Source organism: Peromyscus eremicus, chromosome X (assembly GCF_949786415.1).
Source record: "Peromyscus eremicus chromosome X, PerEre_H2_v1, whole genome shotgun sequence".
NCBI classification, from domain to species: Eukaryota; Metazoa; Chordata; class Mammalia; order Rodentia; family Cricetidae; genus Peromyscus; species Peromyscus eremicus.
Genome location: NC_081439.1, coordinates 25,929,054 through 25,944,868, shown reverse-complemented (window position 1 = coordinate 25,944,868; position 15,815 = coordinate 25,929,054). Strand labels below are relative to the sequence as shown.

The following is a 15,815-nucleotide window of genomic DNA, read 5'->3' as shown; positions in this document are numbered from 1 at the left end:
TTGAGAGAGTCCTAAGTCCAATTAGAGAGCTGTTGATTATTGCCAAGATATGTATATCATTACTGCACCCTTAGAGTTATTGTGCCATGCTGGTCATTGGCATGGTTCATAACATCCTAGCTGAGTAGGACTCTTAGCTGCCTCCCTCCTTTAGATGCTTGCATGGTGCCTTCTGGTACCATGAAAGCTAGTTCTCAGAGATGGAGCAAGACCATTGCTCTCTAGACTCTCGTGTCTTCCCTTGAAGCACAAGGAAAGAATGCTTAAGAATAAATACTGACTGTATTTATGTGCATCCTGTGGTACATGCCTTCTTCACACTATCAATTTAATTTTCAATTCCACTTTTGTTGACAATCTAGGAAAAAATTGTGCTCCAATTCTTCTGTAATGTGTTTGATCATCTAATGTAAGAACAGGCAATATATAATTAGCTAATCATCCAATAATGAGAGTCTTTTAAATTTTAGTTTGCATCATCATAATATAATGAATTTCCAGGGCTGGAGAGATGGCTTAGTGGTTAAGTGCTCTTGCTGCTCTTGTAGAGGACTTGGGTTCAATTTCCAGCACCCGTACAGTGACTCACAGTCATCTAGAAATACAGTTCTATGGGACCCCACGCCCTCTTCTGGCCCCTGAAGCAATCAGCCATGCAAATGGTACATAGACATAAATACAGACAAAACATCCATACTCATAAAATAAAAAAATCAAAGAATTTTTAAAAAACAGCATTGCTCATAGGTTTTCATGGGGAAAACTACTGTTGTTTTATTGTAACATAATTTTCTATTGTTTTGAAAATTGTGTTTAAAGTAGTTTTCATAACAGACATTTGACCCAGATGTGACATAGCCTAACTCAACAGAACACAACAGAACAAGACAAAATTAGCAAAGGGCAAAAGGAAAAGTTGAAAAGCTTCACAGTGACCTATGGTTCTATTTATATGTAAACAGTATAAAGACACAAATGAGTCACCTAGACATGTCACAGTAAGTCCTTCAGCTTGAAAATAAACTTCCTTATGTGCCAAATTTTGCATTCTCCCCATTTCTTTAATATAATCTTCGGTAGTTTTCTCTGGCCAATTAGCCCGAGTAGACTACAAAAGAAAGAGACAGAGATGATAGAAACAGAGATAGGGATCAAAGAGGAGGAAGGCAAGGAAGAGAGGAAAACCATAAAGAAATAAAACTAAAAATAGACTTCCATAGAAGCCAGCTATGCCCCTCCCAGGTGTTGACCCAAAGGACTGCAAGCTGATAGATCACAGAGCTATTTGCACATGCGTGTTTATTGCAGCACTATTCACAATAGCTAAGTGAGGGAACTAACCCAAGCGGCCAACCACAGAGGAAGGGGCAAAGAAAAAGTGATACATATTGGAATTTTTTTTCGGTCATAAAAAAGAGCAAAGTCATATCATTTGCAGGAAAGTAGGTCTTAGTTTCTTTTCCTGTTGCTGTAGTGAAATGCACAAAAACAGCTTAAGGTGGGGGGAACATATTTTGGCTCACAGTTCTAGGTTATAGTCCTTTATGGTGGGGAAGTCGCAGCAATGAGAGTTTGAAGCAACTAGTCACAGTAAGTCCACAGGCAGAAGGTCCGATAAACACATGTGTGCTGCTCCTCAGCTCCCTTTCTTATACAGCCAAGGATCCCCTGGCACTACCTTTCCACCTCCATTAATGTAATAAGATAATCCCTCACAGACCTTCTCAGAGGCCCTTCTCTCAGGTGATTCAGATTGTGTTGACAATGAAAACTGTCACACGTATTAGGCAAATTAAGCCAGTGTTACAAAGATATCATATGCTTTCTCTTACACATGGTTCCTGGATTTTATATTAGATACATAAAATCATACATGTATATAGAATATGAAAGTAGAATAAAAATCATCTGGGGAACCAAAAAGGACTAAGGAGAAGAAATGCGAGGGCAGAAAAGGGGAAGAGTAGAGTAGTGTGGAGCATTTGCTCAGCATACGATTTATATTTGTATGAAAATGTTTTAATGTAACCCACCATTGTGTACAATATACCGATACATAATGGTTTTAAAACTCAAACTCAAACTGGTCAAGGAGTAGAGAAAAAAGTGGCCATATGGCGACCAGCCTCAGTCAGTACATCAACTCCATACACAGCGCAGGCTCAGGGGGACATTTTGGAAGAGGAGGTGGAAAGATTGCAAGAGCCAGAGGACCAGGACACCACTGTGAGCTAAGGACATAAGGAGTTTCTGATAGAAAAAAATATCAGTCTTCTCCAGGGACAAGCCCCTGACAGGTTATCCAATTCCAAGTGGTCAGCTCTAAACACATGTACATATGGGCAACACTAATTCCACTCAGTAGGACGTGTGTGTGTGTGTGTGTGTGTGTGTGTGTGTGTGTGTGTGTGTGTATCTATATCATATGGCTGTATGCCCAGGCATATGACAATAATAATTACAGAAAAAGAGATTATGAATTTGAGAGGGAACAGGGAACATAGGAGAAACTAGAGAAGATAGAGGGAGGTGTGGAAACGATATAAATACAGCACTCATGTATGAAATCCTCAAAAAATATTAAATAATGAAATTTAAAGAAACACATCTTAGGGACACTCTGGCTCTTTTCTGTCCACGAAATTTCAACTGTTACAAACGCATTGTGTAACTAAATGTCAGCTCCAACTCCTGCTCACTGGGCTGAGAGTCCCGGCCTAGTTTCAGGATCCCTGAGGCTTTGATGTGCCTGTACCCTCAGCAGTAGGTACTGCTGCAGACCTCTGATGAGATTTCTGACTGACTCACTTTGAAGTGAGCCATAACTCAGTTCTCTGACGCTAAATTGCTGAGAGTGTTGGAGACTCTGAACGCTGACCTCACAGGCCCAAATAGGTATCTGAGTGCCCCTTTAAGGGCAGCTTAGAAGGTCTTTCAGAGAGGTAGGGTAGGTTTTTCCACTCCTGATCACAGAAAACTAGCTGGTGGCTGGGCAGAGCTTCAGAAACAAAATGTTAGGAAAAAAAAATGTCTTTGAAACCTGTCAGAGGCAGACCAAGGTGATAATAATTCGAGAAGCTTGAATCCTGGAAAGAAATGAAGTGCAGACAGGAGGCTGGCATTCAGCATCATTTTCCCTTGAGGCCCCTTACAAATCTCAAGCAGCTTTTGGGTGAAGATGGGCAATAAGTGGAGTCCAGGGGCCACTGAAGAAGGGGGTTCCAGGTTAACAGCCTAGAAGTTAAGCTGAGATTCCCAGAGGGGTAAACTTCAGCAGAAGAGGAAAACTGGAAATGGACCAGGTTACAATTTGGATATGAAGTATCCCCAAATACAGACTAACTCTCACGGAGGCCAAAAAGCTCAGTTTCCAATTTGCTCAGTTCCAATTAAGTCTGATTCAACACTACCTTCCAGCAGCCAGCAAGAGCAAAGGCTGTATTTTCTGGACTATAATAAGTACCCAGAGCCTCAACTTACCTACCAGTTTTCATACACAAAAGTAGGCATTCAAGCAAAAATTGCTTGGTCTACCAGGAGACAAAATAAGTGGCCATAAAACAAAGAGGAAGAAAGTTACAATAGAAATAGATGTATAGGTACTCCAGAGGTTAGAGTTTTTAAAAGGTTTACTTATTTATTTACATAACTAAGTACCTGCATGTGTATCTGCATGAATTTATGTGCACCATGTGCGTGCAGGAGCACCAGGAAGTCAAAAGAGGGTGTCAAATTCCCTGGAACTGAGGTTATACACAATTGTGAGCCACCATGTGGGTACTGAGAACTGAACATGAGTACTATTCAAGAGCAGCCAGTGCTCTTAACAACTGAGCCATCTCTCCAACCCCCACAAATTTTTTAAAAATATATTGTGAATCCATTTGTGAGCCAAATACAAATTAGAGTCAACATAGAGAAATGGGAGAAGCACATCTATAAGCCATGACAAAATTGTGACATTAAAATGTGTTTAAAACAGACTTTATCTCTGGCACCCCCAAATAAATTTAAAACAAACAATGAAATGAATTTTTTTTCAGTAACAGAGCTGTTATGAAATTGCTAGCCTTAATGATAGTGAAAGGGGCAGACTTTAAAACATAAAGTTTGTTTGTAGTTATTCTGTACATATGTAGAAAAATAAGAAAAAGAAAAGGGAATAGAATTTATGTTTAAAGTTGTAATGATTACAAACTTCCCCAAACTGACTCAAATCTTCAGGCCACAGATTTAAGAAACACGATGGACTCCAATCATGGGAACAAACAAACAAACTACATCTGTGTGCATCACAGTAATACCACTTAAAGTAAAAAAAAAAAAAAGACAGAAAATGCTAAATCAGAAAAAAACCACAATATTGTTAAAGGAACTATAATAAAACTGTGACTTCACAGAAGAATTCAGATGATGATGAATGGTTAGGTAACTGCAAAGTGCCAAGAGATATAAACCCTCCTCCCAGAATTCTGAAAATATTCTCCAAAATTAAACACAAAATAAGGCAGTATCAAGCAGAAACTGAGAGGAGGTGTCACTATTGGACTTACTACTAAACGGAGTGCTATAGGAAGTTCTTTGGACAAGAGGAAAATGATCTCTGGTGAAAAGCCACAGAGATACACAGAGGAATGGAGAATGCAGGAGAAACAAATATAAAGATAAAGCAAAAATCTAAATTTAAATCTTAAAATAAGTATGCGAGTAAACAAAGCATGTACAAACAATACAAATGGTATGGTGTAGGTTATAAAAATATAGAGAGAATTAAAATATAGAACAGATGGGGACTAGCAAGATGGCTTAGTATATAAAGGAGCTTTGTAGCCAAGCCTGGTGACCAGAGTTCAATACCTGAAACTCATATAAAGGAAGAAGATGAGGACCACACACACACCATTGCACACAATATCCCCCAGATACACACAAATAAATAAAATGTAAAATATAGCATAAAAAGCAAAAAGGCAAGAAGGAATTTTAAATGAAGTTGAAGTATCCTCAAAGCCCTGTATTATGAGGAAATTCTAATTTACAGTAGACACTAATAAGTCAAGGACACATATTGTAAACTTTAGGGATGTACCTAAATGAATATTGAAAAGGTTTCTATAATTAACAAATCCATGGGGGAGTGAAATGGAACAATTAAAATATTAAGTTAACTTAAAATTTCTCTTAGTTTGGGTTACTATGGCTGTGATGAAACACATGACCAAAAGCAACTTGGGGAAGAAAGGGTTTATTTTATTCTCAGTTCCATGTAACAGTTTATCATCATAAGCAATGAGCATGGGAATTCAAGCAGGGCAGGAACCTGGCAGCAGGAGCTGATGCAGAGGCCATGCAGAGGTGCTGCTTATTGGCTTACTTCCCCTGGCTTGCTCAGCCTGCCTTCTTCTTCTTTTTTTTTTTTTTTTTTTGGTTTTTTTTTTTTTGTTTTTTTTTGTTTTGTTTTTCGAGACAGGCTTTCTCTGTGTAGCTTTGTGCCTTTCCTGGAACTCACTTGGTAGCCCAGGCTGGCCTCAAACTCACAGAGATCCGCCTGCCTCTGCCTCCCGAGTGCTGGGATTAAAGGCGTGCGCCACCACCGCCCGGCAGCCTGCCTTCTTATAGCACCCAGGACCACCAGCCCAGGGATGGCCCCACCCACAATGGGCTGGAACCTCCCCCATCAATCACTAATTAAGAGAATGCCCCCAGGCTTGCCTGTAGCCTGATCTTATGCAGGCATTTTTTTTTTCATTGAGGCTCCCTCCTCCCTGATATCTTGTATCAAGTTGACATAAAACTAGCCAGCACAGAAGGTAAGAAAAGAGAGAGAAATTGTCTATCAGGTGAGATTGATAAAAAAAAAATCAAGTAATAAGGTAAGATATTTGATTTAGATATATAAGTAGAACTGAATTTACCAGTATATGTTTGTAAAGCAGAAGCCTGTGACCAAATTACAAGTATCAAGTGTATTGTATCAATTTGCTTGTGTTATGCAAAATCATAAAAATGCCAAACCTGGTGAAGATAGCAAAGAGCTCACAGTAGGTGCGGTTCATCAAATGAGTACTTACGATTACTCAAGACACAAGAAAATGGAATTACTGTCAATTTTAGCAGCCTGTATAGGAAACAAAACTTGGTAGTGGTTGCAGCAGTTTGAATGTCCTCCCTCCATCTAAAAAACTTAGGGTTGAAGTTTGGTTATCATTCAAGCACCACAGTGTTAATCAGGGGGACCTTTAAGGAGCGGTCAGATTTTGAGGTCTCTGCCCTTAGGAATGGATTAATGCCATTATTGCAGGAATGCATTAATTTCACCAACAGTGAATGACTACTTTTTACTTGTTTTCATTTATTGAATTTATTTTTATTATTATGTTTTTGCATGGATGTATCATTGTGCTTTGCTCATATTCAGCCCTCTGCTATCCCTCACATTGTTAATTTTTCTCCTCCCCAATAGTCCTCCTTCCATTTTCTGTCATACATATAAAACAAAAAAATTCTCAAGAAAATAATCATGGATTGTATGTACTCAGAAGAATAGAAGGCATATATCCATGCTAAAACTGTAAATGAGCATTTATGCTAGATTCATTCATCACCATCCCAAGCTGAAAACACTCCTACTGATCATGAACTGGAAGACAGATAAATAAAACATGGCACATCAACATTACGAATACTACACAGCAAAACAGGAGTGGGTTACTTACATATGCAATACAGTGTGTTAAAAGGAACCAGGCTGTATGCTACCATTCATGGAACACCCTGGAAAAGATCAAGGTTTCCGGGACCTGAGATGGAGGGAGGAGGTACACCAAGGGGATAGGACAGAACTTTGGGAGATGATGAAAGAGTAACTATTTTTTTTTTTCAGATATGTCTTTCTCTCCTCCCTCTCCTGCCCCACTACCTGCTCTGGTTCCCCTTCTTCTCAGTAAATTGTTACAAAATTTCAGGTTGCTGTATATCTCCCACACATTTTCTTTCCTTCATGCAGTGTCACAGTGTGGCAGTGAGACCCTCACCACCCCCTAGCGCTTCTTGGAAGTCACAGACTCCAGAACCATGAGCTAAATACATTTCTATTGTTTACAATTTACTCAGTCTGTAGTATTCTATTGTAGCAAGAGAGAAACAAGGTCAAGACAACAGTTTTCTAAAACTTTATAATTTTAAATGTTTGTATACGACAAGCTCGATAATGAGCTGTGAAATTGGATGGAAACTTTTCTAACCTCTAATAAAAAGCTGATTTTAATCATCCGTGATAGAACACAGCTGCATCCTTCTAATTTCTTGTTAAATTTTTTCTCCTCATTTTAATGCCAAATTTTCATTTTTTTTCAAGGAAATAGTAATTTCAAGCCATGGTATCCTATTTTTATATTTTGAGAGTTTCACACATAGGTACTGTATTTATATCATTTCCATACCTACCTCTCCCCCTTCAACTCCTCCTACATTTCCCCCAGTTCTTCTCAGATCTATGACCTCTCTCCTAAATTATAATTTACATATATAATATACATATGTATGTACAAATAAAGCCTTTGGAGTCCATTTAGTGTTGCTCTTATGTACATGTGTTTAGTGTTGACCACATGGTAATGGATAAGCTATCAGGGAGCTCATCTTTGGGAAAGACTGATTCTAATTTCTTATAGAAATGAATGTTATCAGTACTGGGAGTGTGGCTCAGCTGTAGAGTGCATGTTTAGCATGCATTCATGCATAAGGTCTGCAGTTCAGTCCCCAGAACTTAAAAAGAAAGCAAGCAAAGGAAATAAATATGTCCAGATGATGATTATTTTAGGAGGAGACAGATAAGGATGGAGTCAAAATATTTAAGAAAACAAGCATGGTCAACTCAGGAAGCTAGTTAGTAGGTATTATCATACTTTCCTGAATTTTGTGATGACTATACAATTTATTAACTCATTTAACTTGTAATTCATTTGATTACCAACTCCATTGTATAAGTTCTAAGTGACTTTAAATGTTTATTTGCCTTCTGTTCAAAATTTTGTTTGGTTTTCCTTTTTAAAAAGCACTCTTCAGTTTCCACAAAATCTAGCTCCTGTCATCTGTGGCTGGAGCCATTGTTGTTCTAGTGAATCATCAGAGGAAATGAACATGATTTGCAGATCATAATCAAGTATTCTAGGTTCATCCGGTATGAGCCATCTGAATTCATTCATTCTTTTATTCCTTCTTTCATGAATCTTTCATTTAATCTATTCAACAAAGATATCTTGAGCACTCAGTACAGGCTATAAACTGGTCTAGTATCAGAGAATACATTAATGAGTAAGATAGATCCCTCCTTTACATGTGTATGTATTCAAGTGTGTACCCACCCTGTGTGCACATGTGTATGGAGGTCGGTAGTTGACGTCATTGCTCTTTATCTTATATTTTGAGACAAGGACTCTCACTGAACCCAGAAGTTTACAATTCAGATTAAATGGCTGGCCAGAAAGCCCCTAGTATCTCTCTATCTCTGGCTCCCCAGCACTGGGATTATAGGTATGTTCTGGGTCTCTAACTCACATCCTCATGTTAGCCTGACAAGCATTTGGCCAACTGAGCCATCTCCCCAGGCCACTAGATCCCATTTTCTGTGCTTATATCATTACAGTATGACAAAAACCAAACAAACAAAGAAATTCTCAAGAAAAATAATCATAGATTATATGTACTCAGGAGAATATATATCCATTCCAAAACTGTAAATGAGCATTTATGCCAGATTTATTCATCATCATCCCAAACAGAAAACACTCCTATTGATCGTGAACTGGAGGACAGATAAATAAGCCATGGCACACCATTACTATGAATACTACACAGCAAAATAGTAGTGGGTTAGTTACACATGCAATACAGTGTGTAAAAAGGAACCAGGCTGTATGCCACCATTCATGGGACATCCTGGAAAAGATCAAGGTTTCCAGGAGCTGAGGTGGAAGAAGGGGCACACTCCAAAGGGACCAGAAAGTATTTGGGGAGGTGATAGAAATGATATTTATTTGGATTGTATTGGTGGAAGTGATGTGGTGAGGGTGGGGAGTGTCAAGGTTCATAGACATGCCCCTCTAAGAATTTACTATATACAACTTACATTCCAATAAACCTGAAAAAGAAATCAATTGTTTGATAGGATGCCGTCGGCCAGTCTGTTAGACTGAGTAGCCAAGGAAGGTCTCTTAGAGAAGGTGGCTAATGTGTAAAAGAAACCTCTTAGATGTCCCTCTTTGCTTTGACTCAGAGGTGAAAAAGAGGAAAATTTCCATTTTCCATTTTATTCTGAAAGCATGTGTTTTAATTAAGAGAGAATTTATGCAACCCCACATACCAGGAAGATTTATAAGTGCAAGAATGCAAATTTGGTCTATTTTTAAAGGATGTTATTGACAGGCACAGTTCAAAAAAACCTCACCAGGGAGCCCTTTCGTGAGACGCTGCGTGTTTCATGATGAAGTTTGTGCTTTTTTTTTTTGCCTTCATGCATATTAAGTTGCCAGAAATGATACTTAATTAATCGCATAAAAGCCTGACACTTGAAAAGATAATGTGTGAGAGACAAGATGAAGGTTTTTGTTGCCCTCTTCTCCCTCCTCTTCCGCCTCATTCCAGTTGAGTGAGAGCCCGGCTGGGAAAGCCCGCTTCTGCAGCACCTGGCCTCTGCTCATTCCGGAACCTGCTGGCTACAGTGCTGGTTCTCCGTGGCTGTGGGCAGACACAAGTTATACTTCCTTCCAGAGGGGCAGCGTGTGCCTCTGAAAAGCCAAACTATACAGAACTTAGAACTGGCAGCCCACCCAACTTCCTCTAACTGAGGGACTTTTTTGGAAGGATGCTTTATAAGAAACTAAATTGAGTCTTTTGTGAGAAAAAAGATCAATCTCCTCAGAATCCAGAAAGCTAGGCATAATAGCTGGAGACCCGTTGAAGTGACGAGGGAGAAGAGCCCCTTCTGCCTTGGATCACTCAGCACCGTCTTTTAGAACAGCCCAATGTTGAGCCTGTAGCTCCCAATGTCAGGAGAAGGGAAATGGAATCAGACTGTGTTTTGATTGTTGCTAAAGAAAGTGTCAAGATTTGCTAAAGAATTTGTGGCTTGTGGTTTCACTTTCCTCCAAGTTTGTCCTGAAGGTTAAATCCCACCACGTGTTTTTGGTTTCTATGTCAAACAAGGGTAAATTCCTGCTTCTACTCCTAGCTGCTTGATTGGATTATGTGCTCACTGCTCAAATATCAACCAAACTGTAGTTCCTCAACTCTTATAAGTAGAATGGACCCTGGGTGTTATAGAGAATATGGACTTTATGGAGCTTCCCAGTGCTGAGACGGCAGAGACAGGTAGATCCCTGGGGCTTGTTGGCCAAGCAGCCTAGCTTACCTGGTGAGTTCTAAGCCAGTGAGAGACTCTGGCTCAAAAAAGAAAAGATAGACAGCTCCTGAGAAATGACAGCTGAGGCTAACCATTGGCCTCCACACACACATGCATGTGCACACAATACTCTCCTCTCCCCCTACCCCCAACAAAATAATCTAGCTCAATTCTGCCATTTTACTATGTCGTTTTATAGGTAATTAAACCAAAGCCAGAGAGTTAGTTAAATAACTTGGCCCAACTCCCCCATATGGATAGGAGTAGCCGATGAATGTCTAAAATGCAGGCCTGTTGATGCTCACCCAAGCCTATGCCGTGGGGAAGAGGCGTGGAACCATATATCCGTGAAAGGAGAAGCACTTTGAAGAGTGGATTCAACAAGAATGGGACCATGTAATACCATGTATGAGGACATTACTGAATGTGTGAAGGCAAAGGGTGCAAATGGAGAGAGAAGACAGGGACCAAAATTGAAGGGGCTTGAATGTGAACTCCTGCTCAGTACTACTCTGTGTCCCACTCACATGTTGGAAACCTTGTTTCCGTAGCTTTGGGTGAGGCCTAGGCTTCCATAGGGTTATGTGTGTGTGTGTGTGTGTGTGTGTGTGTGTGTGTGTGTGTATACATATATACATATATAATTTTTTATTAAAAAATTTTCTTTCCTTTTACATACCAACCCATCCCCCCTCCCTCATCTTCTCCTGCTCCCCCTCCACTTACCCCTATCTCACCCCCTCCCCTCCTCATAGAGGGTAAAGCCTCCCTTGGGTAGTCAACACAGGCTGTTATACCATGTTGGGGTTAGAACTAGCCTCTCCCTCCTTCATCAAGGCTGAGTAAGGCATTGCACCATAGGGAATGGGGTCTAAAAAGCCAGTTTGTGTACCCAGGGTAAGTCCTGCTCCCATTGCCAGGGGACCCACAAACACATTCAGAGGGCCTAGTTTGGTCCCATGAAGGCTCCCCAGCTGTCAGTCCAGAGTCCGTGAGCTCCCACTAGCTTGGGTCAGTTATTCCTGTGGTTTCTCCAATCATGATTCTGACTCCCCTTGCTCTCAGAATCCTTCCTTCCTCTCTTCAACTGAATTCCAGGATCTTGGCCAAGTGCTTGGCTGTGGGTCTCTACATCTGCTTCCATCAGTCACTGGATGTAGGTTCTATGATGACAATTAGGGTAGTCACCAATCTGAGTGCAGGGGAAGGCTACTTCAAGAACCCGCTCCACCATTGCTATGAGTCTTAGCTGGGGACAATCTTGTGAGTTCCTGGGGTTTTCCCTAGTTGCAGATTTCTCCCCATCCCCTTAATGGTACACTCTGTCAAGATATCTCTTTTATTGCTCTCCACAGGGTTTCAAAGCCCCCTTTTGGCTATGACGGTTGTCCACATTGGAGGGTTTCATTGGCCTTTTACCAAGCTATCAAATAGGGAGGCTCACTTGGAGACTGCCGATATTTACTAAATATAAGCACTCATAACTTAGCATTTCAGACATGAACATATGCTTAAAAGAAACAAATTCTTATGCTAAAATCAAGAGATACAAAGTCCTACCTCTAAGCAAGAAGCTATCTGCAATTGATAACTGTTGAGAGAGGAAGAATCAGTTTTCTTCAACAGAGTGACACTTGGTATATCAACCACACTCCAGGGCAGGGCCCATGCTCAGGAACAGTTGGCCAACACAAAATAGACCTCATGCTTGTTTATTTGTGTGTGTGTGTGTGTGTGTGTGTGTGTGTGTGTGCGCATGTGCTTTTGCTGTTTGGTTTGTTCATTTTTTAAAGAGAAGAACATGAAGTTGGGTGGGTAGGGAGGTCTTAGGATCTGGAAGGACTTGGGGAAGGGCACGTAATATGATCAAAATATATTGTATGAAATTCTCAAAAAAAAAATTAGAATACTCGGAAAAGGTTCTCAGCCCCAAATAAGAAATACATCAGTGTTCATCAGGATAACTGAGTTCTTTTCTTTCAATGGGACCCTGCACACAGTAAAAACAAAAAACAACAACATTGAAAAACAAAAAAAACCCCACTGCTAAACACATCAACATGGATGTATAACACAGAACTATGCCAAGCATAAGTTCTTCTTAGACAGACAAGCTGTATGATTCCATATGAATGCAATAAGTAATACTGGGTGAATGAAGTCAAAGTAATAATTGCCTCTCTGTAGGAATATTAACTAGAAATGGGCAAGGTACTGGAAATCCTTAATATCTCAACTGGGTAGTGGCTACACAGTTACATAGACATCATGTAAAATACTGAGTTGTTAACTTACTCTCTTTACTGTGCACATAGATGACACATTGAAAAGTATAGAATTCACATTTACATTGGCAAGCCCATAAGGCTGCTGTAAGAATCTCGTTGCTTTCAAACGTAAGATAAATAGAAATGTACAGTCTTGTGTTACCAAACTGGCAGGCCACCTATTCTTGTTGAAGTCAGTGTGGTGCGGCACCTGTAATTCCAGTGACCCATCAGCCTTTGCAAGGCACAGCCAAATACAAAAAGTTAGTGAGGACAGACTGCAGCTGCGGTGGCATCCAACTCAGCTTTGCACAGAGCTTTTCCTGACTGCTGATGGCGAGTTCAGTCTGTGCCGAAACTCCGGGAAGAGGGTCCCTGCAGCTGCAGTTTTCCATTCCATGCCCTCCCTTTCCACTCTGTTCGCCTCCCCAAGGAGACAGTAAACACCATCTGGACCACTGCATTCACCAGCCCGGAAACCCAAATCTCTTCTTCCCATCAAGAAAATTATGCTCAGCCTGACGTGCCCTCCACCAGTGGGAACCGGCCCTGGAGCTTCTGCCAGCTCTGAAGTTTGCTGGCCCTGAACGAACACAGAAAAGTATCTGTGGTCATTAGTACCTGGAGGGCAAAAAGGCAGGGTGCGAGCAAGAGGAGGGTGAGTGGAGGAACCCTGTCCGGTCCACACAATAACCTCATTTCTGGATCATTACTTTTCAGTCTCTGAGAATATCATCTGTACTGAGCAGTGTAGTTTAAGTAGCTCAGGAGAAACACATGGCCACAAATACTGATAACGCTATCTTTATTTGTCCATTACTTACTAAGGCCAGCTCACCTGAGGACGGTTTGTTCCTTTAGAAAAAGACTCCAGCACCAGATGTATTAAGATGTAGGCCATATTCTTCAGATTCTAAACTTTTAAGAACTGTGCCTGTACTCTTTCCAGTATACACTCTGGTCCTATGTATCTTTAACATACACCATCGAGTTGACTTAAGATAACTTATAATCTCTGGTCCACAGGACCTGTTTTTCCTAATTTAGCCATTTAGCATATGCTGTATCTGATAGTCTAATCATTTCTGTGTTCAATCTTCAGAATCTAAGACATGGTCAGCAATGTGTGTGAATATCCTACAAATATTTCTTTACTTGCTTGTTCAAACATGGGTTTTATTTTTTAACACAGTAGATAGTTGATAAGTGCATGAGAACAGGTTTTAAAATTGTGTCTCTCTCTCTCTATATATATATATATACAATGAAGTTCACAAAGATGTGTATTTTCCAGAATAAAAGTGGATACCCACCACCACCAAGCTCCAAAGACATTGAACACAGAAGGACATTAATAAAGCTATGACAATTAGAAGTTAACCTTGAACAACATTTCCTTAGCCAGGCCAAAGAGAGCAATTGTGTTTAAGTTCATTGAAGGAAAACTTACAAAAATCAACACACAATTTTTCTGTACAGTCACACTCGAATATCAGCTGTAAGAAAAGTTAACACTGTCCAAGGAAGACAAAGTTCCAAGAAACGGAGCCTATTTTTTCTTTCTCAGAGGTTTTACAGAGGGGCAGTGGGAACTTCTCTGTTTTCTGAAAGGGTCTGACTTGCTTCTAAGAAACATTAGCCCGAGGTTAAAACTATGGGGTGTGATTGTCCTTTTCACTGCTCAACTAATTTTTCAAGGAGGGAGAAGACAGGCTAGGCAATGATTTTTCTTCAGAAAAAATGTCCCTTGGTCTCAGGCTTAGAGATTTAATTCTCATTTGTCTCCTCCTGTCTCCACCATTCACTCATTTTTCTTTTCTTAAACTAATATGCCAAACTCCAGAAGTAATTTCCAGAACAAAACCATGCCTGGAAGGGAGTTTGAATCTGAGTAAAACTTCCCTTTCATGAAAACAGCTCTCCTGTGTCGTTCACTGAGTAGTCCACCACCCCAAGAGAGGATATTAACTTCCAGTCAGTACTTACCTGTCTGCGGACAACGCTGTAAGTGTGAAGACAGACACCCCCACTGAGGTAAGCTGTATGAAGGGGATCAGTTTGCAGCCAATCCTGCCAAATAGCCATCTGTCAGCCAGGTACTTGCTGGCATCCACAGGGGCACAGGTTACCAGTAGCAGCAGGTCTCCCAAAGCCAGGCTAGAGATGAACAGGTTTGGCACGTTTCGCATGGACTTGACTGTGCAGAAGATCTTGATCAGGGTGATGTTGCCAATGAGGCCTATCACGATGATAACCCCATAAACTGCGGGGATGACGTAAATGATTCCTGGGTAGAACCAGTTGTCCATCTTGGGGGGATTCAGACTTTGATTGACAGTGTTGTTGCAGTACAGGAAAGGGTCCACTTCCAGGTTCAGGTGGGAACAATTATTCAGAGCCATCTCAAGACTTCTCTCTAGAAAAGTGCCTTTAAGATGCTGCTTCTTAACTTCTGGTTTTGCAGTTAGGTGATGAAGGTAAGATCTGTGCTAGGCTCTTGATCTCCTTTAATAAAAACACTCTGAATGCACACACACTGGTATTCCAAACTCTAGCTCAGTACGTAGATGTTGGTTCTGCCCCAGCCTCCACACCACCAGTGAGTGATACATCTATCTGTAAATGCCCTAAGTTAACAAGCAACAGAAACTCAGCCCAAAGAAAAGCTTAGGATTAAGCCCACTCTGTCCCAGTTCTTCCTACCTCCATTCTAGTCTGAGTCCCTCTGGCTGCAGTTTGCTAAGAACTTTTGGATTGCTGTTTTCACACAGCATTTCCCGTCTTTCCTGATATGTAGAACCTGAAGGTTTAAAGTGGGTAGAAAAAACTGCACCAAGAAAGCCTCCAATCCTATAGGCAGGATGCTTTGCACGTCACTGGCTTTCCCAGCAAACGGCAGCTCTCCTGAGCTGAGGCTTTGAAGAGGAGCCAGGACCACGTATAGACAGCGAATGCCAGCCCCCTGCTGGACACTTCAATCACTGCCCAGCTGCCTGCTTTCTCCAAATGAGAATCAGCCAGCAGATTGCAACTCCTGTGGCTTAACAGATACCTTGCCTTTTCATTTAAGCCACCAGCACCCATGGTCGGTATTTAATAAATGCTGCTCTCTGCAAAGACTAGGGCTATCTCTGATACTATCTCCA

The 15,815-nt window shown here is 40.8% G+C and overlaps 1 protein-coding gene across 1 annotated transcript in view; it reads right to left on the bottom strand.

Moving 5' to 3' along the window:
- The window catches only part of Grpr (gastrin releasing peptide receptor), a 33,680-nt gene extending 18,609 nt beyond the window's left edge, over positions 1–15,071 (bottom strand). Inside the window, exon 1 of the mRNA XM_059251424.1 lies at positions 14,656–15,071. Within this exon, the coding sequence (XP_059107407.1) occupies positions 14,656–15,071 (416 nt within the window). The remainder of the gene's footprint in view (positions 1–14,655) is intronic.
- Between the last annotated feature and the right edge of the window lie 744 nt (positions 15,072–15,815).